Source organism: Hypanus sabinus, chromosome 18, assembly GCF_030144855.1.
Source record: "Hypanus sabinus isolate sHypSab1 chromosome 18, sHypSab1.hap1, whole genome shotgun sequence".
Lineage (NCBI taxonomy): Eukaryota > Metazoa > Chordata > Chondrichthyes > Myliobatiformes > Dasyatidae > Hypanus > Hypanus sabinus.
Genome location: NC_082723.1, coordinates 75,725,319 through 75,750,475, shown reverse-complemented (window position 1 = coordinate 75,750,475; position 25,157 = coordinate 75,725,319). Strand labels below are relative to the sequence as shown.

Below are 25,157 nucleotides of genomic sequence, written 5' to 3'. Positions count from 1 at the left end.
TATACCTATCCAGGAGTCTCTTAAAAAAACCCTATCATATCTGCCTCCACCACCATCTCTGCATAAAAAACCTACCCCTGACATCTCCTCTGTACCTACTCCCAAGAACCTTAAAACTATGCCCTCTCATGCTAGCCATTTCAGCCCTGGGAAAAGGCTCTGACTATCCACACAATCAATGTCTCTCATCAACTTATACACCTCTATCAGGTCACCTCTCATCCTCCGTCACTCCAAGGAGAAAAGGCCAAGTTCACTCAACCTATTCTCATAAGGCATGCTCCCCAATCCATGCAACATCTTTGTAAATCTCCTCTGCACCCTTTCTATGGCTTCCACATCCTTCCTGTAGTGAGGTGACCAGAACTGAGCACAGTACTCCAAGTGGGGTCTGACCAGGGTCCTATATAGCTGCAACATTACCTCTCGACTCTTGAACTCAATTCCACGATTGATGAAGGACAATGCACTGTATGGCTTCTTAACCACAGAGTCAACCTACGCAGCAGCTTTGAGTATCCTATGGACTCGGACCCCAAGATCCCTCTGATCCTCCACATTGTCAAGAGTCTTACCATTAATACTACATTCTGCCATCATATTTGACCTACCAAAATGAACCACTTCACACTTATCTGGGTTGAACTCCATCTGCCACATCTCAGCCCAGTTTTGCATCCTATTGATGTCCCACTGTAGCCTCTGACAGCCCTCCACACCATCCACAATACCCCGAACCTTCGTGTTATCAGCAAATTTACTAATCCATCCCTCCACTTCCTCTTCCAGGTCATTTATAAAATCACAAAGAGAAGGGGTCCCAGAACAGATCCCTGAGGCACACCACTGGTCACCGACCTCCATGCAGAACATGACGCATCTACAACTACTCTTTGCCTTCTGTGGACAAGCCAGTTCTGGATCCACTAAGAAATGTCCCCTTGGATCCCATGCCTCCATACTTTCTCAATTAGCCTTGCTTGGGGTACCTTATCAAATGCCTTGCTGAAATCCATATACATTACACCTACTGCTCTACCTTCATCATCGTGTTTAGTCACATCCTCAAAACAATTTCAATCGGGCTCGTAAGGCACGACCTGCCATTGACAAAGCCATGCTGTCTATTCCTAATCATATTATACCTCTCCAAATGTTCATAAAACCTGCCTCTCAGGATCTTCTCCATCAACATCCTGGTCTATCTCTACTCACTTTCTTGAATAAGGGAACAACATCCACAACCCTCCAATCCTCAAGAACCTCTCCCATCCCCATTGATGATGCAAAGATCATCGCCAGAGGCTCAGCAATCTCCTCCTTCACCTCCCACAGTAGCCTGGGGTATATCTGTCTGTTCCCAGCAACTTATCCAACAGCTCCAGCACATCCCCTTTCTTAATTGTCTATGTGTTCAAGCTTTTCAATCCACTTTCTTTCTTTCTAAATGGATGCTCCTCTATTCTGAGGCTGTCCCCTCTGGTCCCAGACTCACCCACCACGGAAAACATCCTCTCCATATCTACTCTGTTTAGGCCGTTCAGTATTCAATAAGTTTCAATCAGATCCCTCATCATTCCTCTAAACTCCAGTGAGTACAGGCTCAGAGCTATCAAACACTCCTCATACTTTAACCCTTTCATTCCTGGAATTATACTCATGAACCTCCAAAGGCAGATCTTTCCTGAGACGAGGGACTCAAAGATGCTCACAGTATGAAGCGTGGTCTGACCAATACCCTATAAAACCACAGCATTCGATCCTTGCTTTTATATTCTAGTCCTTTCAAAATGAATGCTAACATTGCATTTGCCTTCTTCACCACTGACTCAACCTTCAAGTTAACCTTTAGGGATTCCACCATAAGGATTTCCAAGTCCCCTTGCACCACTGATTTTTGAATTTTCTCTCTGCTTAGAAAATAGTCTATGCCTTTATTCCTTCTACAATACACTTCCAGACTGATTTCAAGCTGACACATCTTTGTAGTGGTTAGCACAACGGTTTACAGTACCAGTGACCCGGGTTCAATCCCCATCACACGGTAGTGTAGTGGTTAGCACAACGATTTACATTACCAGCGACCCGGGTTCAATTCCCATCACATGGTTGTGTAGTGGTTAGCACAATGCTTTACAGTACCAGTGACCCGGGTTCAATTCCCATCACACATTAGTGTAGTGGTTAGCACAATGCTTTACAGTACCAGTGACCCGGGTTCAATTCCCATCACACATTAGTGTAGTGGTTAGCACAACGCTTTACAGTACCAGTGACCCGGCTTCAATTCCCATCACACATTAGTGTAGTGGTTAGCACAATGCTTTACAGTACCAGTGACCCGGGTTCAATTCCCATCACACGGTAGTGTAGTGGTTAGCACAACGCTTTACAGTACCAGTGACCCAGGTTCGATTCCCATCTCACAGTAGTGTAGTGGTTAGCACAACACTTTACAGTACCAGTGACCCGGGTTCAATTCCCATCACACGGTAGTGTAGTGGTTAGCACAACGGTTTACAGTACCAGTGACCCGGGTTCAATTCCCATCACACGGTAGTGTAGTGGTTAGCACGATGTTTACAGTACCAGTGACCCAGGTTCAATTCCCATCACACGGTAGTGTAGTGGTTAGCACGATGTTTACAGTACCAGTGACCCGGGTTCAATTCCCATCACACGGTAGTGTAGTGGTTAGCACAACGCTTTACAGTACCAGTGACCCGGGTTCAATTCCCATCACACGGTAGTGTAGTGGTTAGCACAACGCTTTACAGTACCAGTGACCCGGGTTCAATTCCCATCGCATGGTAGAGTAGTGGTTAGCACAACGCTTTACAGTACCAGTGACCCGGATTCAATTCCCATCACACGGTAGTGTAGTGGTTAGCACAACGCTTTACAGTACCAGTGACCCGGATTCAATTCCCATCACACGGTAGTGTAGTGGGTAGCAGAATGTTTACAGTACCAGTGACCCGGGTTCAATTCCCATCACACGGTAGTGTAGTGGGTAGCACAATGTTTACAGTACCAGTGACCCGGGTTCAATTCCCATCACACGGTAGTGTAGTGGTTAGCACAACGCTTTACAGTACCAGTGACCCGGGTTCAATTCCCATCACACGGTAGTGTAGTGGTTAGCACAACGGTTTACAGTACCAGTGACCCGGGTTCAATTCCCACTGCTGCCTGTACGGAGTTTGTACGTTCTCCCCTCGACCACGTGGGTTTCCCCCGGGTGCTCTGGTTTCCTCCGACAGTCCAAACACCTACCAGTTGGTATGTTAATTGATCATTGTACATTGTCCTGTGTCTAGGCAAGGGTTAAATTGGGAGTTGATGGTCGGCACAGCTCGATGGGCCGAAGGGCCTGTTCTGCACTGTGTCTCAGGATCATAGTGCTGTGTTCCTCACCCCTCTCGATGGGACAGGCACTCACCTTGCTCACGGACTATCTCTCGGACTCCATGAAAGAAGCCTCGGTACTTTGGCTTTGCAGAGCACTGGTCATGGATAAACTTCACCTGGAAGGAGAAGAAAATGTTTTGATGAGTTCATGCCAATGGGAGAAGACTGTGGTCTGACAGCAGTTGTGATGCTGCCTTGTCCTTTAGAGGGGCATTACTGGGACCCCCCCCCCCCCCCCCACCAAAACCAGGCTTCAATCCCAGACACGAAGAGATCAAAGTTCAAAGTAAAGTTATTATCCAAGTACACTTATGTCGCCATATACAACCCGAGGTTTATTTTCCCAAGGACATACTCAATAGATCCATAATAGAATAATAACTATAACAGAAAGACTGCACCAATCTGCTGTTCAACTGGAGCGCGAAAAGCAACAGACTGCAAATACAAAAAGAAAAAATAATAATAATAAATAAGCAATAAGTATTGAGAAGATGAGATGAAGTGCCCTTCAAAGTGAGTCTGTTGGGCACGGGAACATCGAGTGAAGTTATCCCCCCTTGTTTCAGAAGCCTGATGGTTGAACTGTTCCTGAACCTGCTGGTGTGGGCCCCGAGGCTCCTGTACCTCCTTCTGATGCCAGACGTGAGAAGAGATCATGTTCTGGATGCTGTTTTCCTGCGACAATGAACAAGATTCTGGTGAGGCTGCATTAAATGCTTTGCGTCTCCCTGCTGTAGGAAAATTGGCCACGAAGCTGGAAAGAATGCTGTGATTCACAAGGCCTTTACCAGGACTTGAGAGAGTCAGTTATGGACAGAGGCTGGGACTTTTTCCAATGGCGTATCGGAGATCGAGGGGTGATCTGTAGATGCATACAAATTTAGGGGGAGCATAGAAAGGGTAAATACATACAGCTTTTTCCCAGGATTGAGGACTCAAGAACTAGAGGGAACAGGCAGGAACCTGAAGGAACACTCGTACACCCAGAGGATGATCAGCAATGGAAGTGGTTGAAGTGGGTACGTCAACAAAATTTAGAAGCTACCTGGCCCAGTACATGGATCAGAAAGGTTTAGGCTCTACCTTGGTTAATGGTTAAGGGTGGAAAAGGTTGGGAACCACTGGTTCAGAGGGATATGGGACAAACACAGCAAAATGAAAGTGCTGTACTTCTGGAAAGATGGGATAGATTTACAAGGAACTTACAGGGACTTGAGAGACTCAGTTATGAACAGATCTTATACTTCACTGATACTTTGTATGAGCTTTGTGCTGTGAGCCACCGTTGCTGCTGTGCTTTGCACCCTGTCCCCGCAGTAACGCTGTTTCGTTTGGCCGATTCGCATTGGTTGAATGATAATTAAACTTGAATTTGAAATGGAGCTAGCTTCGATCAGAAGCTTGATGAGCATGGACCAGATGGGTGGGTGAAGACCCTGATTCTGTGCTATATAGCTCTGTGACTATCAGGGAGCTAAATTCACCGAAAAGGGCCATACACACAGATAGGGTGGTAAAGGTGGTGCACAAGACCATAAGATAGAGGAGCACAATTCGGCCATTTGTCCCATCCAGTCTGCTCCACATTTCATCATGGCTGATCCAATTTTCCTCTCACCCCAATCTCCTGCCTTCTCCCTGTATACCTTCACGCCCTGACTAGTCAAGAATCTATCAACCTTAAATATACCCGATAACTTGGCCTCCACAGCCACCTTTGGCAATGAATTCCAGATTCGCCACTTTCTGGCTGAAGAAAGTATCCCTCATCGCCATTCTCAGTGAACACCCCTCTATTCTGAGGCTGTGTCCTCTGATCTTAGACTCTCCCAGCATAGGAAACATCCTCTCCACATCCACTCTATCGAGGCCTTTCAACATTCAGTAGGTTTCAATGAGATCCCCCCTCATTCTTCTGAATTCCAGTGAGTACAGGCCCAGAGCCATCAAATGCCCTTTCGATCCCAGAATCATTATTGTGAACCTCTAGCACATCCTTTCTTAGATAAGGGGCCCAAAACTGCTCATAATATTCCAAGTGAGGCCTCACCAGTGCTTTATAAAGCTTCAACATCCTTGTTTTTATATCCTAACCCTCTTGAAATGAATGCCAACATCACATTTGCCTTCCTCACCAAGACTCAACCTGCAGTTTAAGCTTCAGAGAATCCTGCACGAGGACTCCCAGGTCCCTTTGGGCCTCAGATTTTGAATCTTTTCTCCATCTTTTCTACAATTCCCTACGCTTTTACAGCATGCTTGTCTTTATCAGTCAGAGCACTGAGTATTAGAGTCAGGAAGTCGCACACAAAACCCTGAGTAGGCAGGAGTTGCAAAATCATGTGCAGTTCTTGCTGCCCCATTAAAGGATGCTGATTTCAGAAAGGCCGCAGTCGAGGTTCACCAGCATGCTGACTAGACTAGAGAGTATGAGTTAGAAGGAGAGGTTGGACAATTTTGGGGTGTTATCTCGAGAGCGCTGGAGGCTGAAGGGAGACCCGATAGATAAACTCGTGAGAGGCTTTGGTAAGGTAGACATTCCAAGACAATCTTTTCCGAGGGTAGAGCTGTTCAGTACTGGAGGATGCACAGTTATGAGGGAAAGTTCAAAGGAGCAAAGGAGATGACTACTGACCTGTTAAAGTGTAGCAAGACAACCCAACTAAAAAACGCTCCATAAGCAACAGAAGTGAAAAGAAACAGCCAGCACGTGCATCGATGGGATGAGAATTTTGTTTTTAAAAGCAGCACTCTTCAGAAGGGAAGACCAATTTTTTTCTTAAAAAAAAAAGAAAACTCAGAAGATGGAAGAATTCAGGGCACATGAAGAGTGAATATTGGGTGAAAATATCACCAAAAAAAAGTTTGGACTCTAATTCACATTACCATGTGTTTACCTAGTTTTCTGGCCACCCTTTTTTTGTTGCTAGTTTGGGTGATTTTTTGAATTGGGATGGCCTGCAGCTGATGAACTGAATGGAACGGAAATGAAATCTACTTTTTGATTTTGTGTTTTACATGCTGTGTTTTCACTCATTTTTTTTCTTGCCGTTTGCGTGATTTATGCATTTTTTTGTGCATGTGGGGGCGGGTTTGATTTTTTTTGTTTCGTGCTGTCAGCGGGAAGATGAATTTCGGGACTTACACTGCTTACATACTTTGATGGTAAGTGTACTTTGAATCCTTTGAGGCATGCAGGGCAAGCCAGTGTTACGGAAAGCGGTGGGTGCATGGAATGTGCTGGCTGTTAATGGAAGCAAATATGACAGCAATATTTAAGGGACGTAGATATCAGAATCACCGACATATGCCTTGAAATTTGTTGTTTTGCATCAGCAGCAAAATACAATAACACAAAGCAAGGATGCAATATTGAGGCTTGACAGAGCACTGAGGCCTCACCTGGAGTATTGTGAGCAGTGTTGGGACCCTTATCTTGGAATGGATGTGCTGACACTGGAGAGAGTTCAGAGGACGTTCATGAAGATGGTTTCAGGGCTGAACAGCTGGTCATATGAAGAGCATTTGATGGCTCTGGGCCTGTATTCAGAGACATGAGGAGTGACCTAATTGAAGCCTATTGAAAGGCCTCGATAGAGTGGGTGTGGAGAGGATGTTTCCTATGGTGGGGGAGTCTAAACAGAGGACACAGACTCAGAGTAGAGGGGTGTCTCCTTAGAATGGAGATGTGGAGGAATTTCTTTAGCCAGTGGTGAATCTGTGGAATTCATTGCCACAGACAGCTGTGGAGGCCGAGTCACTGGGTGCATTTAAAGCGGAGGATAACAGTTTCTTGATTAGTCAGGACATGAGAGATATGAACAAAAGGCAGGAGATTGGGGCTGAGAGGAAAATGGATCAGCCATAATGAAACAGGCCAAATGGCCTAATTCTGCTCCTATACGTTATGGTCTTATAATAATTTAAAAATACATAGATTACAATAAAGAAAATAAGTTTTTAAAATTAAGTTAAATAAGTAGTTTTAAAAGAGCAAAAAAAAATGAACAGGTTCCATGGGGTTTCTTTGTTTCATGCCTGCCTGTGGGGAAGGTAAATCTCAGGCTTGTATACTGCATTCATACTTTGATAAAAAATGGACTTTGAATCCTTTGAATCTTTTGGGTTCACGATCTATTGTGAAATCTAATGGCAGAGGGGAAGAAGCTGTTCCTGCCTTTAGGCTCCTGCATCTCCTTCCTGATGGTAACACTGAGAAGCGGGATGACCTGGGGGATGAGGGCCCGTAATGATGAATGCTGCCTTTTTGAGGGATCGATGTCCACAGTGCTGGGGAGGATAGTGCTCATGATGTAGCTGACTGAGTTTACAACTTTCTGTAGCCTTTTCAGGACGGGAGATATAGAGTAGGCAGAGAAGACCCAGTATAACTGTTTTGCACCATCACAGTTGGCTGAAAAGCCTGTTCCTGTACTGTACCGTCCTGTGAAGGAAGTGCAGCTCTCGCTGTGGGAGGACAACAGCACGCTAAAACCTGCTGTGTGTCTCGGCAGGTTCACAAGCTGGCACCGGGACAGCCTAAACCCTCAGCAGTCAGACACACTGGGTCTAACCCTGGCACAGGGACAGCCTAAACCCTCAGCAGTCAGACACACTGGGTCTAACCCTGGCACCGGGACATCCTAAACCCTCAGCAGTCAGACACACTGGGTCCAACCCTGGCACCGGGACAGCCTAAACCTTCAGCAGTCGGACACACTGGGTCCAACACTGGCACCGGGACAGCCTAAACCCTCAGCAGTCGGACACACTGGGTCCAACCCTGACACCGGGACAGCCCAAACCCTCAGCAGTCGGACACACTGGGTCCAACCCTGGCACCGGGACAGCCTAAACCCTCAGCAGTCGGACACACTGGGTCCAACCCTGGCACCGGGACAGCCTAAACCCTCAGCAGTCGGACACACTGGGTCCAACCCTGACACCGGGACAGCCCAAACACTCAGCAGTCGGACACACAGGGTCCAACCCTGATACCGGGACAGCCTAAACCCTCAGCAGTCGGACACACTGGGTCCAACCCTGGCACCGGACGGCCTAAACCCTCAGCAGACGGACACACTGGGTCCAACCCTGCACCGGGACAGCCTAAACCCTCAGCAGTCGGACACACTGGGTCCAACCCTGGCACCGGGGCAGCCTAAACTCTCAGCAGTCGGACACACTGGGTCCAACCCTGACAGCCTAAACCCTCAGCAGTCGGACACACTGGGTCCAACCCTGGCACCGGGACAGCCTAAACCCTCAGCAGTCGGACACACTGGGTCCAACCCTGACACTGGGACAGCCTAAACCCTCAGCAGTCGGACACACTGGGTCCAACCCTGCACCGGGACAGCCTAAACCCTCAGCAGTCGGACACACTGGGTCCAACCCTGCACCAGGACAGCGTAACCCTCAGCAGTCAGACACACTGGGTCCAACCCTGGCACCGGGACAGCCGAAACCCTCAGCAGTCAGACACACTGGGTCTAACCCTGGCACCGGGTCAGCCTAAACCCTCAGCAGTCGGACACACTGGGTCCAACCCTGCACCGGGACAGCCTAAACCCTCAGCAGTCAGACACACTGGGTCTAACCCTGGCACCGCGACAGCCTAAACCCTCAGCAGTCAGACACACTGGGTCCAACCCTGCACCGGGACAACCTAAACCATCAGCAGTCGGACACACTGGGTCCAACCCTGGCACTGGGACAGCCTAAACCCTCAGCAGTCAGACACACTGGGTCCAACCCTCACAGCCTAAACCCTCAGCAGTCGGACACACTGGGACTGCCTAAAGCCTCAGCAGTCGGACACACTGGGTCCAACCCTGGCACCGGGACAGCATAAACCCTCAGCAGTCAGACACACTGGGTCCAACCCTGAACCGGGACAGCCTAAACCCTCAGCAGTCGGACACACTGGGTCCAACCCTGAACCGGGGCAGCCTAAACCCTCAGCAGTCGGACACACTGGGTCCAACCCTGAACCGGGACAGCCTAAAGCCTCAGCAGTCGGACACACTGGGTCTAACCCTGCACCGGGACAGCCTAAACCCTCAGCAGTCGGACACACTGGGTCCAACCCTGGCACCGGGACAGCCTAAACTCTCAGCAGTCGGACACACTGGGTCCAACCCTGGAACCGGGACAGCATAAACCCTCAGCAGTCGGACACACTGGGTCCAACCCTGGCACCGGGACAGCCTAAACTCTCAGCAGTCGGACACACTGGGTCCAACACTGGCACCGGGACAGCCTAAACCCTCAGCAGTCGGACACACTGGGTCCAACCCTGGCACTGGGACAGTCTAAACCCTCAGCAGTCGGACACACTGGGTCCAACCCTGGAACCGGGACAGCCTAAACCCACAGCAGTCGGACTCACTGGGTCCAACCCTGCACCGGGACAGCCTAAACCCTCAGCAGTCGGACACACTGGGTCCAACCCTGGCACCGGGACAGCCTAAACCCTCAGCAGTCGGACACACAGGGTCCAACCCTGGCACCGGGACAGTCTAAACCCTCAACAGTCGGACACACTGGGTCCAACCCTGGCACCGGGACAGCCTAAACCCTCAGCAGTCGGACACACTGGGTCCAACCCTGACACCGTGACAGCCTAAACACTCAGCATTTGGTCACACTGGGTCCAACCCTGACACCGGGACAGCCCAAACCCTCAGCAGTCGGACACACTGGGTCCAACGCTGATACTGGGACAGCCTAAACTCTCAGCAGTCGGACACACTGGGTCCAACCCTGACAGCGGGACAGCGTAAATCCTCAGCAGTCGGACACACTGGGTCCAACCCTGGCACCGGGACAGCCTAAACCCTCAGCAGTCGGACACACTGGGTCCAACCCTGGCACCGGGACAGCCTAAACCCTCAGCAGTCGGACACACTGGGTCCAACCCTGACACCAGGACAGCCCAAACACTCAGCAGTCGGACACACAGGGTCCAACCCTGTTACCGGGACAGCCTAAACCTTCAGCAGTCGGACACACTGGGTCCAACCCTGGCACCGGACGGCCTAAACCCTCAGCAGTCGGACACACTGGGTCCAACCCTGCACCGGGACAGCCAAAACCCTCAGAAGTCGGACACACTGGGTCCGACCCTGGCACCGGGGCAGCCTAAACCCTCAGCAGTCGGACACACTGGGTCCAACCCTGACAGCCTAAACCCTCAGCAGTCGGACACACTGGGTCCAACCCTGGCACCGGGACAGCCTAAATGCTCAGCAGTCGGACACACTGGGTCCTACCCTGACACCAGGACAGCCTAAACCCTCAGCAGTCGGACACACTGGGTCCAACCCTGAACCGGGACAGCCTAAACCCTCAGCAGTCGGACACACTGGGTCCAACCCTGGCACCGGACAGTCTAAACCCTCAGCAGTCGGACACACTGGGTCCAACCCTGGCACCGGGACAGCCAAAACCCTCAGCAGTCGGACTCACTGGGTACAACCCTGCACTGGGACAGCCTAAACCCTCAGCAGTCGGACACACTGGGTCCAACCCTGGCACCGGGGCAGCCTAAACCCTCAGCAGTCGGACACACTGGGTCCAACCCTGGCACCGGGACAGCCTAAACCCTCAGCAGTCGGACACACTGGGTCCAACCCTGGCACCGGGACAGTCTAAACCCTCAGCAGTCGGACACACTGGTCCAACCCTGGAACCGGGACAGCCTAAACCCTCAGCAGTCGGACTCACTGGGTCCAACCCTGCACCGGGACAGCCTAAACCCTCAGCAGTCGGGCACACTGGGTCCAACCCGGACACCGGGACAGCCTAAACACTCAGCAGTTGGTCACACTGGGTCCAACCCTGACACCGGGACAGCCCAAACCCTCAGCAGTCGGACACACTGGGTCCAACCCTGGCACCGGGACAGCCTAAACCCTCAGCAGTCGGACACACTGGGTCCAACCCTGGCACCGGACAGCCTAAACCCTCAGCAGTCGGACACACTGGGTCCAACCCTGACACCGGGACAGCCTAAACCCTCAGCAGTCGGACACACTGGGTCCAACCCTGGCACCGGGACAGTCTAAACCCTCAGCAGTCGGACACACTGGGTCCAACCCTGGCACCGGGGCAGCCTAAACCCTCAGCAGTCGGACACACTGAGTGCAACCCTGCACCGGGACAGCCTAAACACTCAGCAGTCGGACACACTGGGTCCAACCCTGCACCGGGACAGCCTAAACCCTCAGCATTCAGACACATTGGGTCCAACCCTGACAGCCTAAACCCTCAGCAGTCGGACACACTGGGTCCAACCCTGACACGGGGACAGCCTAAACCCTCAGCAGTCGGACACACTGGGTCCAACCCTGGCACCGGGACAGTCTAAACCCTCAGCAGTCGAACACACTGTGTCCAACCCTGACACCGGGACAGCCTAAACCCTCAGCAGTCGGACACACTGGGTCCAACCCTGCACCGGGACAGCCTAAACCCTCAGCAGTCGGACACACTGGGTCCAACCCTGGCACCGGGACAGCCTAAACCCTCAGCAGTCGGACACACTGGGTCCAACCCTGCACCGGGACAGTCTAAACCCTCAGCAGTCGGACACACTGGGTCCAACCCTGGCACCGGGACAGCCAAAACCCTCAGCAGTCGGACACACTGGGTCCAACCGTGGCACCGGGACAGACTAAACCCTCAGCAGTCGGACACACTGGGTCCAAACCTGGCACCGGGACAGCCTAAACCCTCAGCAGTCGGACACACTGGGTCCAACCCTGACTCCGGGACAGCCTAAACCCTCAGCAGTCGGACACACTGGGTCCAACCCTGGCACCAGACAGCCTAAACCCTCAGCAGTCGGACTCACTGGGTCCAACCCTGGCACCGGACAGCCTAAACCCTCAGCAGTCGGACTCACTGGGTCCAACCCTGACACCGGGACAGCCTAAACCCTCAGCAGTCGGACACACTGATTGCAACCCTGCACCGGGACAGCCTAAACACTCAGCAGTCGGACACACTGGGTCCAACCCTGACACCGGGACAGCCTAAACCCTCAGCTGTCGGACACACTGGGTCCAACCCTGGCACCGGGACAGCCTAAACCCTCAGCAGTCGGACACACTGGGTCCAAACCTGACAGCCTAAACCCTCAGCAGTCAGACACACTGGGTCCAACCCTGACACCGGGACAGCCTAAACCCTCAGCAGTCGGACACACTTGGTCCAACCCTGGCACCGGGACAGTCTAAACCCTCAGCAGTCGGACACACTGGGTCCAACCCTGACACCGGGACAGCCTAAACCCTCAACAGTCGGACACACTGGGTCCAACCCTGCACCGGGACAGCCTAAACCCTCAGCAGTCGGACACACTGGGTCCAACCCTGGCACCGGGACAGCCTAAACCCTCAGCAGTCGGACACACTGGGTCCAACCGTGGCACCGGGACAGCCTAAACCCTCAGCAGTCGGACACACTGGGTCCAACCCTAGCACCGGGACAGCCTAAACCCTCAGCAGTCGGACACACTGGGTCCAACCCTGGCACCGGGACAGCCTAAACCCTCAGCAATCGGACACACTGGGTCCAACCCTGCACCGGGACAGCCTAAACCCTCAGCAGTCGGACACACTGGGTCCAACCCTGGCACCGGGACAGCCTAAACCCTCAGCAGTCGGACACACTGGGTCCAACCCTGACAGCCTAAACCCTCAGCAGTCGGACACACTGGGTCTAACCCTGGCACCGGGACAGCCTAAACCCTCAGCAGTCGGAAACACTGGGTCTAACCCTGGCACCAGGACAGCCTAAACCCTCAGCAGTCGGACACACTGGGTCCAACCCTGACACCGGGACAGCCTAAACCCTCAGCAGTCGGACACACTGGGTCTAACCCTGGCACCGGGACAGCCTAAACCCTCAGCAGTCGGACACACTGGGTCCAACCCTGACAGCCTAAACCCTCAGCAGTCGGACACACTGGGTCCAACCCTGGCACTGGGACAGCCTAAACACTCAGCAGTCGGACACACTGGGTCCAACCCTGACACTGGGACAGCCTAAACCCTCAGCAGTCGGACACACTGGGTCCAACCCTGACACCGGGACAGCCTAAACACTCAGCAGTTGGTCACACTGGGTCCAACCCTGACACCGGGACAGCCCAAACCCTCAGCAGTCGGACACACTGGGTCCAACCCTGGCACCGGGACAGTCTAAACCCTCAGCAGTCGGACACACTGGGTCCAACCCTGGCACCGGACAGCCTAAACCCTCAGCAGTCGGACACACTGGGTCCAACCCTGACACCGGGACAGCCTAAACCCTCAGCAGTCGGACACACTGGGTCCAACCCTGGCACCGGGACAGTCTAAACCCTCAGCAGTCGGACACACTGGGTCCAACCCTGGCACCGGGGCAGCCTAAACCCTCAGCAGTCGGACACACTGAGTGCAACCCTGCACCGGGACAGCCTAAACACTCAGCAGTCGGACACACTGGGTCCAACCCTGCACCGGGACAGCCTAAACCCTCAGCATTCAGACACATTGGGTCCAACCCTGACACCGGGACAGCCTAAACCCTCAGCTGTCGGACACACTGGGTCCAACCCTGGCACCGGGACAGCCTAAACCCTCAGCAGTCGGACACACTGGGTCCAAACCTGACAGCCTAAACCCTCAGCAGTCGGACACACTGGGTCCAACCCTGACACGGGGACAGCCTAAACCCTCAGCAGTCGGACACACTGGGTCCAACCCTGGCACCGGGACAGTCTAAACCCTCAGCAGTCGAACACACTGTGTCCAACCCTGACACCGGGACAGCCTAAACCCTCAGCAGTCGGACACACTGGGTCCAACCCTGCACCGGGACAGCCTAAACCCTCAGCAGTCGGACACACTGGGTCCAACCCTGGCACCGGGACAGCCTAAACCCTCAGCAGTCGGACACACTGGGTCCAACCGTGGCACCGGGACAGACTAAACCCTCAGCAGTCGGACACACTGGGTCCAAACCTGGCACCGGGACAGCCTAAACCCTCAGCAGTCGGACACACTGGGTCCAACCCTGACTCCGGGACAGCCTAAACCCTCAGCAGTCGGACACACTGGGTCCAACCCTGGCACCGGACAGCCTAAACCCTCAGCAGTCGGACTCACTGGGTCCAACCCTGGCACCGGACAGCCTAAACCCTCAGCAGTCGGACTCACTGGGTCCAACCCTGACACCGGGACAGCCTAAACCCTCAGCAGTCGGACACACTGATTGCAACCCTGCACCGGGACAGCCTAAACACTCAGCAGTCGGACACACTGGGTCCAACCCTGACACCGGGACAGCCTAAACCCTCAGCTGTCGGACACACTGGGTCCAACCCTGGCACCGGGACAGCCTAAACCCTCAGCAGTCGGACACACTGGGTCCAAACCTGACAGCCTAAACCCTCAGCAGTCAGACACACTGGGTCCAACCCTGACACCGGGACAGCCTAAACCCTCAGCAGTCGGACACACTTGGTCCAACCCTGGCACCGGGACAGTCTAAACCCTCAGCAGTCGGACACACTGGGTCCAACCCTGACACCGGGACAGCCTAAACCCTCAACAGTCGGACACACTGGGTCCAACCCTGCACCGGGACAGCCTAAACCCTCAGCAGTCGGACACACTGGGTCCAACCCTGGCACCGGGACAGCCTAAACCCTCAGCAGTCGGACACACAGGGTCCAACCCTGGCACCGGGACAGTCTAAACCCTCAACAGTCGGACACACTGGGTCCAACCCTGGCACCGGGACAGCCTAAACCCTCAGCAGTCGGACACACTGGGTCCAACCCTGACACCGTGACAGCCTAAACACTCAGCATTTGGTCACACTGGGTCCAACCCTGACACCGGGACAGCCCAAACCCTCAGCAGTCGGACACACTGGGTCCAACGCTGATACTGGGACAGCCTAAACTCTCAGCAGTCGGACACACTGGGTCCAACCCTGACAGCGGGACAGCGTAAATCCTCAGCAGTCGGACACACTGGGTCCAACCCTGGCACCGGGACAGCCTAAACCCTCAGCAGTCGGACACACTGGGTCCAACCCTGGCACCGGGACAGCCTAAACCCTCAGCAGTCGGACACACTGGGTCCAACCCTGACACCAGGACAGCCCAAACACTCAGCAGTCGGACACACAGGGTCCAACCCTGTTACCGGGACAGCCTAAACCTTCAGCAGTCGGACACACTGGGTCCAACCCTGGCACCGGACGGCCTAAACCCTCAGCAGTCGGACACACTGGGTCCAACCCTGCACCGGGACAGCCAAAACCCTCAGAAGTCGGACACACTGGGTCCGACCCTGGCACCGGGGCAGCCTAAACCCTCAGCAGTCGGACACACTGGGTCCAACCCTGACAGCCTAAACCCTCAGCAGTCGGACACACTGGGTCCAACCCTGGCACCGGGACAGCCTAAACGCTCAGCAGTCGGACACACTGGGTCCAACCCTGACACCAGGACAGCCTAAACCCTCAGCAGTCGGACACACTGGGTCCAACCCTGAACCGGGACAGCCTAAACCCTCAGCAGTCGGACACACTGGGTCCAACCCTGGCACCGGACAGTCTAAACCCTCAGCAGTCGGACACACTGGGTCCAACCCTGGCACTGGGACAGCCAAAACCCTCAGCAGTCGGACTCACTGGGTACAACCCTGCACTGGGACAGCCTAAACCCTCAGCAGTCGGACACACTGGGTCCAACCCTGGCACCGGGGCAGCCTAAACCCTCAGCAGTCGGACACACTGGGTCCAACCCTGGCACCGGGACAGCCTAAACCCTCAGCAGTCGGACACATTGGGTCCAACCCTGGCACCGGGACAGTCTAAACCCTCAGCAGTCGGACACACTGGTCCAACCCTGGAACCGGGACAGCCTAAACCCTCAGCAGTCGGACTCACTGGGTCCAACCCTGCACCGGGACAGCCTAAACCCTCAGCAGTCGGGCACACTGGGTCCAACCCGGACACCGGGACAGCCTAAACACTCAGCAGTTGGTCACACTGGGTCCAACCCTGACACCGGGACAGCCCAAACCCTCAGCAGTCGGACACACTGGGTCCAACCCTGGCACCGGGACAGCCTAAACCCTCAGCAGTCGGACACACTGGGTCCAACCCTGGCACCGGACAGCCTAAACCCTCAGCAGTCGGACACACTGGGTCCAACCCTGACACCGGGACAGCCTAAACCCTCAGCAGTCGGACACACTGGGTCCAACCCTGGCACCGGGACAGTCTAAACCCTCAGCAGTCGGACACACTGGGTCCAACCCTGGCACCGGGGCAGCCTAAACCCTCAGCAGTCGGACACACTGAGTGCAACCCTGCACCGGGACAGCCTAAACACTCAGCAGTCGGACACACTGGGTCCAACCCTGCACCGGGACAGCCTAAACCCTCAGCATTCAGACACATTGGGTCCAACCCTGACACCGGGACAGCCTAAACCCTCAGCTGTCGGACACACTGGGTCCAACCCTGGCACCGGGACAGCCTAAACCCTCAGCAGTCGGACACACTGGGTCCAAACCTGACAGCCTAAACCCTCAGCAGTCGGACACACTGGGTCCAACCCTGACACGGGGACAGCCTAAACCCTCAGCAGTCGGACACACTGGGTCCAACCCTGGCACCGGGACAGTCTAAACCCTCAGCAGTCGAACACACTGTGTCCAACCCTGACACCGGGACAGCCTAAACCCTCAGCAGTCGGACACACTGGGTCCAACCCTGCACCGGGACAGCCTAAACCCTCAGCAGTCGGACACACTGGGTCCAACCCTGGCACCGGGACAGCCTAAACCCTCAGCAGTCGGACACACTGGGTCCAACCCTGCACCGGGACAGTCTAAACCCTCAGCAGTCGGACACACTGGGTCCAACCCTGGCACCGGGACAGCCAAAACCCTCAGCAGTCGGACACACTGGGTCCAACCGTGGCACCGGGACAGACTAAACCCTCAGCAGTCGGACACACTGGGTCCAAACCTGGCACCGGGACAGCCTAAACCCTCAGCAGTCGGACACACTGGGTCCAACCCTGACTCCGGGACAGCCTAAACCCTCAGCAGTCGGACACACTGGGTCCAACCCTGGCACCGGACAGCCTAAACCCTCAGCAGTCGGACTCACTGGGTCCAACCCTGGCACCGGACAGCCTAAACCCTCAGCAGTCGGACTCACTGGGTCCAACCCTGACACCGGGACAGCCTAAACCCTCAGCAGTCGGACACACTGATTGCAACCCTGCACCGGGACAGCCTAAACACTCAGCAGTCGGACACACTGGGTCCAACCCTGACACCGGGACAGCCTAAACCCTCAGCTGTCGGACACACTGGGTCCAACCCTGGCACCGGGACAGCCTAAACCCTCAGCAGTCGGACACACTGGGTCCAAACCTGACAGCCTAAACCCTCAGCAGTCAGACACACTGGGTCCAACCCTGACACCGGGACAGCCTAAACCCTCAGCAGTCGGACACACTTGGTCCAACCCTGGCACCGGGACAGTCTAAACCCTCAGCAGTCGGACACACTGGGTCCAACCCTGACACCGGGACAGCCTAAACCCTCAACAGTCGGACACACTGGGTCCAACCCTGCACCGGGACAGCCTAAACCCTCAGCAGTCGGACACACTGGGTCCAACCGTGGCACCGGGACAGCCTAAACCCTCAGCAGTCGGACACACTGGGTCCAACCCTAGCACCGGGACAGCCTAAACCCTCAGCAGTCGGACACACTGGGTCCAACCCTGGCACCGGGACAGCCTAAACCCTCAGCAATCGGACACACTGGGTCCAACCCTGCACCGGGACAGCCTAAACCCTCAGCAGTCGGACACACTGGGTCCAACCCTGGCACCGGGACAGCCTAAACCCTCAGCAGTCGGACCCACTGGGTCCAACCCTGACAGCCTAAACCCTCAGCAGTCGGACACACTGGGTCTAACCCTGGCACCGGGACAGCCTAAACCCTCAGCAGTCGGAAACACTGGGTCTAACCCTGGCACCAGGACAGCCTAAACCCTCAGCAGTCGGACACACTGGGTCCAACCCTGACACCGGGACAGCCTAAACCCTCAGCAGTCGGACACACTGGGTCTAACCCTGGCACCGGGACAGCCTAAACCCTCAGCAGTCGGACACACTGGGTCCAACCCTGACAGCCTAAACCCTCAGCAGTCGGACACACTGGGTCCAACCCTGGCACTGGGACAGCCTAAACACTCAGCAGTCGGACACACTGGGTCCAACCCTGACACCGGGACAGCCTAAACACTCAGCAGTTGGTCACACTGGGTCCAACCCTGACACCGGGACAGCCCAAACCCTCAGCAGTCGGACACACTGGGTCCAACCCTGGCACCGGGACAGCCTAAACCCTCAGCAGTCGGACACACTGGGTCCAACCCTGGCACCGGACAGCCTAAACCCTCAGCAGTCGGACACACTGGGTCCAACCCTGACACCGGGACAGCCTAAACCCTCAGCAGTCGGACACACTGGGTCCAACCCTGGCACCGGGACAGTCTAAACCCTCAGCAGTCGGACACACTGGGTCCAACCCTGGCACCGGGGCAGCCTAAACCCTCAGCAGTCGGACACACTGAGTGCAACCCTGCACCGGGACAGCCTAAACACTCAGCAGTCGGACACACTGGGTCCAACCCTGACACCGGGACAGCCTAAACCCTCAGCTGTCGGACACACTGGGTCCAACCCTGGCACCGGGACAGCCTAAACCCTCAGCAGTCGGACACACTGGGTCCAAACCTGACAGCCTAAACCCTCAGCAGTCGGACACACTGGGTCCAACCCTGACACGGGGACAGCCTAAACCCTCAGCAGTCGGACACACTGGGTCCAACCCTGGCACCGGGACAGTCTAAACCCTCAGCAGTCGAACACACTGTGTCCAACCCTGACACCGGGACAGCCTAAACCCTCAGCAGTCGGACACACTGGGTCCAACCCTGCACCGGGACAGCCTAAACCCTCAGCAGTCGGACACACTGGGTCCAACCCTGGCACCGGGACAGCCTAAACCCTCAGCAGTCGGACACACTGGGTCCAACCGTGGCACCGGGACAGACTAAACCCTCAGCAGTCGGACACACTGGGTCCAAACCTGGCACCGGGACAGCCTAAACCCTCAGCAGTCGGACACACTGGGTCCAACCCTGACTCCGGGACAGCCTAAACCCTCAGCAGTCGGACACACTGGGTCCAACCCTGGCACCGGACAGCCTAAACCCTCAGCAGTCGGACTCACTGGGTCCAACCCTGGCACCGGACAGCCTAAACCCTCAGCAGTCGGACTCACTGGGTCCAACCCTGACACCGGGACAGCCTAAACCCTCAGCAGTCGGACACACTGATTGCAACCCTGCACCGGGACAGCCTAAACACTCAGCAGTCGGACACACTGGGACAACCCTGACACCGGGACAGCCTAAACCCTCAGCTGTCGGACACACTGGGTCCAACCCTGGCACCGGGACAGCCTAAACCCTCAGCAGTCGGACACACTGGGTCCAACCCTGGCACCGGGGCAGCCTAAACCCTCAGCAGTCGGACACACTGGGTCCAAACCTGACAGCCTAAACCCTCAGCAGTCAGACACACTGGGTCCAACCCTGACACCGGGACAGCCTAAACCCTCAGCAGTCGGACACACTTGGTCCAACCCTGGCACCGGGACAGTCTAAACCCTCAGCAGTCGGACACACTGGGTCCAACCCTGACACCGGGACAGCCTAAACCCTCAACAGTCGGACACACTGGGTCCAACCCTGCACCGGGACAGCCTAAACCCTCAGCAGTCGGACACACTGGGTCCAACCCTGGCACCGGGACAGCCTAAACCCTCAGCAGTCGGACACACTGGGTCCAACCGTGGCACCGGGACAGCCTAAACCCTCAGCAGTCGGACACACTGGGTCCAACCCTAGCACCGGGACAGCCTAAACCCTCAGCAGTCGGACACACTGGGTCCAACCCTGGCACCGGGACAGCCTAAACCCTCAGCAATCGGACACACTGGGTCCAACCCTGCACCGGGACAGCCTAAACCCTCAGCAGTCGGACACACTGGGTCCAACCCTGGCACCGGGACAGCCTAAACCCTCAGCAGTCGGACACACTGGGTCCAACCCTGACAGCCTAAACCCTCAGCAGTCGGACACACTGGGTCTAACCCTGGCACCGGGACAGCCTAAACCCTCAGCAGTCGGAAACACTGGGTCTAACCCTGGCACCGGGACAGCCTAAACCCTCAGCAGTCGGACACACTGGGTCCAACCCTGACACCGGGACAGCCTAAACCCTCAGCAGTCGGACACACTGGGTCTAACCCTGGCACCGGGACAGCCTAAACCCTCAGCAGTCGGACACACTGGGTCCAACCCTGACAGCCTAAACCATCAGCAGTCGGACACACTGGGTCCAACCCTGGCACTGGGACAGCCTAAACACTCAGCAGTCGGACACACTGGGTCCAACCCTGACACTGGGACAGCCTAAACCCTCAGCAGTCGGACACACTGGGTCCAACCCTGACACTGGGACAGCCTAAACCCTCAGCAGTCGGACACACTGGGTCTAACCCTGACACCGGGGCAGCCTAAACCCTCAGCAGTCGGACACACTGGATCCAACCCTGGCACCGGGACAGCCTAAACCCTCAGCAGTCGGACACACTGGGTCCAACCCTGACACCGGGACAGCCTAAACCCTCAGCAGTCGGACACACTGGGTCCAACCCTGACACCGGGACAGCCTAAACCCTCAGCTGTCGGACACACTGGGTCCAACCCTGGCACCGGGACAGCCTAAACCCTCAGCAGTCGGACACACTGGGTCCAAACCTGACAGCCTAAACCCTCAGCAGACAGACACACTGGGTCCAACCCTGACACCGGGACAGCCTAAACCCTCAGCAGTCGGACACACTTGGTCCAACCCTGGCACCGGGACAGTCTAAACCCTCAGCAGTCGGACACAGTGGGTCCAACCCTGACACCGGGACAGCCTAAACCCTCAGCAGTCGGACAGACTGGGTCCAACCCTGCAACGGGACAGCCTAAACCCTCAGCAGTCGGACACACTGGGTCCAACCCTGGCACCGGGGCAGCCTAAACCCTCAGCAGTCGGACACACTGGGTCCAACCGTGGCACCGGGACAGCCTAAACCCTCAGCAGTCGGACACACTGGGTCCAACCCTAGCACCGGGACAGCCTAAACCCTCAGCAGTCGGACACACTGGGTCCAACCCTGGCACCGGGACAGCCTAAACCCTCAGCAATCGGACACACTGGGTCCAACCCTGCACCGGGACAGCCTAAACCCTCAGCAGTCGGACACACTGGGTCCAACCCTGGCACCGGGACAGCCTAAACCCTCAGCAGTCGGACACACTGGGTCCAACCCTGACAGCCTAAACCCTCAGCAGTCGGACACACTGGGTCTAACCCTGGCACTGGGACAGCCTAAACCCTCAGCAGTCGGAAACACTTGGTCTAACCCTGGCACCGGGACAGCCTAAACCCTCAGCAGTCGGACACACTGGGTCCAACCCTGACACCGGGACAGCCTAAACCCTCAGCAGTCGGACAGACTGGGTCCAACCCTGGCACCGGGACAGCCTAAACCCTCAGCAGTCGGACACACTGGGTCCAACCCTGAACCAGGACAGCCTAAACCTTCAGCAGTCGGACACACTGGGTCCAACCCTGGCACCGGGACAGCCTAAACCCTCAGCAATCGGACACACTGGGTCCAACCCTGACAGCCTAAACCCTCAGCAGTCGGACACACTGGGTCCAATCCTGGCACCGGGACAGCCTAAACCCTCAGCAGTCGGACATACTGGGTCCAACCCTGACAGCCTAAACCCTCAGCAGTCGGACACACTGGGTCCAACCCTGACACCGGGACAGCCTAAACCCTCAGCAGTCGGACACACTGGGTCCAACCCTGCACCGGGACATCCTAAACCCTCAGCAGTCGGACACACTGGGTCCAACCCTGACACCGGGACAGCCTAAACCCTCAGCAGTCGGACACACTGGGTCCAACCCTGACAGTCTAAACCCTCAGCAGTCGGACACACTGGGTCCAACCCTGCACCGGGACAGCCTAAACCCTCAGCAGTCGGACACACTGGGTCCAACCCTGACAGCCTAAACCCTCAGCAGTCGGACACACTGGGTCCAACCCTGAACCGGGACAGCCTAAACCCTCAGCAGTCGGACATACTGGGTCCAACCATGACAGCCTAAACCCTCAGCAGTCGGACACACTGGGTCCAACCCTGGCACCGGGACAGCATAAACCCTCAGCAGTCGGACACACTGGGTCCAACCCTGGCACCGGGACAGCCTAAACCCTCAGTAGTCGGACACACTGGGTCCAACCCTGAACCAGGACAGCCTAAACCCTCAGCAGTCGGACACACTGGGTCCAACCCTGACAGTCTAAACCCTCAGCAGTCGGACATACTGGGTCCAACCCTGACAGCCTAAACCCTCAGCAGTCAGACACACTGGGTCCAACCCTGGCACCGGGACAGCCTAAACCCTCAGCAGTCGGACACACTGGGTCCAACCCTGGCACCGGGACAGCCTAAACCCTCAGCAGTCGGACACACTGGGTCCAACCCTGACACCGGGACAGTCTAAACCCTCAGCAGTCGGACACATTGGGTCCAACCCTGGCACCGGGACAGACTAAACCCTCAGCAGTCTGACACACTGGGTCCAACCCTGGCAACGGGACAGCCTAAACCCTCAGCAGTCTGACACACTGGGTCCAACCCTGACACCGGGACAGCCTAAACCCTCAGCAGTCGGACACACTGGGTCCAACCCTGACAGCCTAAACCCTCAGCAGTCGGACACACTGGGTCCAACCCTGGAACCGGGACAGCCTAAACCCTCAGCAGTCGGACACACTGGGTCTAACCCTGACACCGGGACAGCCTGAACCCTCAGCAGTCGGACACACTGGGTCCAACGCTGAAAGCCTAAACCCTCAGCAGTCGGACACACTGGGTCCAACCCTGGCACCGGGACAGCCTAAACCCTCAGCAGTCGGACACACTGGGTCCAACCCTGAGTCTAAACCCTCAGCAGTCGGACACACTGGGTCCAACCCTGACAGTCTAAACCCTCAGCAGTCGGACACACTGGGTCCAACCCTGCACCGGGACAGCCTAAACCCTCAGCAGTCGGACACACTGGGTCCAACCCTGACAGCCTAAACCCTCAGCAGTCGGACACACTGGGTCCAACCCTGAACCGGGACAGCCTAAACCCTCAGCAGTCGGACATACTGGGTCCAACCATGACAGCCTAAACCCTCAGCAGTCGGACACACTGGGTCCAACCCTGGCACCGGGACAGCATAAACCCTCAGCAGTCGGACACACTGGGTCCAACCCTGGCACCGGGACAGCCTAAACCCTCAGTAGTCGGACACACTGGGTCCAACCCTGAACCGGGACAGCCTAAACCCTCAGCAGTCGGACATACTGGGTCCAACCCTGACAGCCTAAACCCTCAGCAGTCGGACACACTGGGTCCAACCCTGACACCGGGACAGCCTAAACCCTCAGCAGTCGGACACACTGGGTCCAACCCTGCACCGGGACATCCTAAACCCTCAGCAGTCGGACACACTGGGTCCAACCCTGACAGCCTAAACCCTCAGCAGTCGGACACACTGGGTCCAACCCTGGCACCGGGACAGCCTAAACCCTCAGCAGTCGGACACACTGGGTCCAACCCTGTAACCGGGACAGCCTAAACCCTCAGCAGTCGGACACACTGGGTCTAACCCTGACACCGGGGCAGCCTAAACCCTCAGCAGTCGGACACACTGGATCCAACCCTGGCACCGGGACAGCCTATCCCTCAGCAGTCGGACACACTGGGTCCAACCCTGACACCGGGACAGCCTAAACCCTCAGCAGTCGGACACACTGGGTCCAACGCTGACAGTCTAAACCCTCAGCAGTCGGACACACTGGGTCCAACCCTGAACCGGGACAGCCTAACCCCTCAGCAGTCGGACACACTGGGTCCAACCCTGACACCGGGACAGCCTAAACCCTCAGCAGTCGGACACACTGGGTCGAACTCTGACACCAGGACAGCCTAAACCCTCAGCAGTCGGACACACTGGGTCCAACCCTGGCACCGGGACAGCCTAAACCCTCAGCAGTCGGACACACTGGGTCCAACCCTGGCACCGGGACAGCCTAAACCCTCAGCAGTCGGACACACTGGGTCCAACCCTGGCACCGGGACAGCCTAAACCCTCAGCAGTCGGACACACTGGGTCCAACCCTGACACCGGGACAGCCTAAACCCTCAGCAGTCGAATACACTGGGTCCAACCCTGGCACCGGACAGCCTAAACCCTCAGCAGTCGGACACACTGGGTCCAACCCTGCACCGGGACAGCCTAAACCCTCAGCAGTCGGACACACTGGGTCCAACCCTGACAGCCTAAACCCTCAGCAGTCGGACACACTGGGTCCAACCCTGACAGCCTAAACCCTCAGCAGTCGGACACACTGGGTCCAACCCTGAACCGGGACAGCCTAAACCCTCAGTAGTCGGACATACTGGGTCCAACCCTGACAGCCTAAACCCTCAGCAGTCGGACACACTGGGTCCAACCCTG

General features: G+C 56.1%; 1 protein-coding gene across 1 annotated transcript in view; it reads right to left on the bottom strand.

Moving 5' to 3' along the window:
- Positions 1 to 25,157, bottom strand: part of LOC132377434 (tricarboxylate transport protein B, mitochondrial) — a 113,794-nt gene that overhangs the window by 32,371 nt on the left and 56,266 nt on the right. The window contains exon 5 of the mRNA XM_059943698.1: positions 3,443 to 3,527. Within this exon, the coding sequence (XP_059799681.1) occupies positions 3,443 to 3,527 (85 nt within the window). The remainder of the gene's footprint in view (positions 1 to 3,442; positions 3,528 to 25,157) is intronic.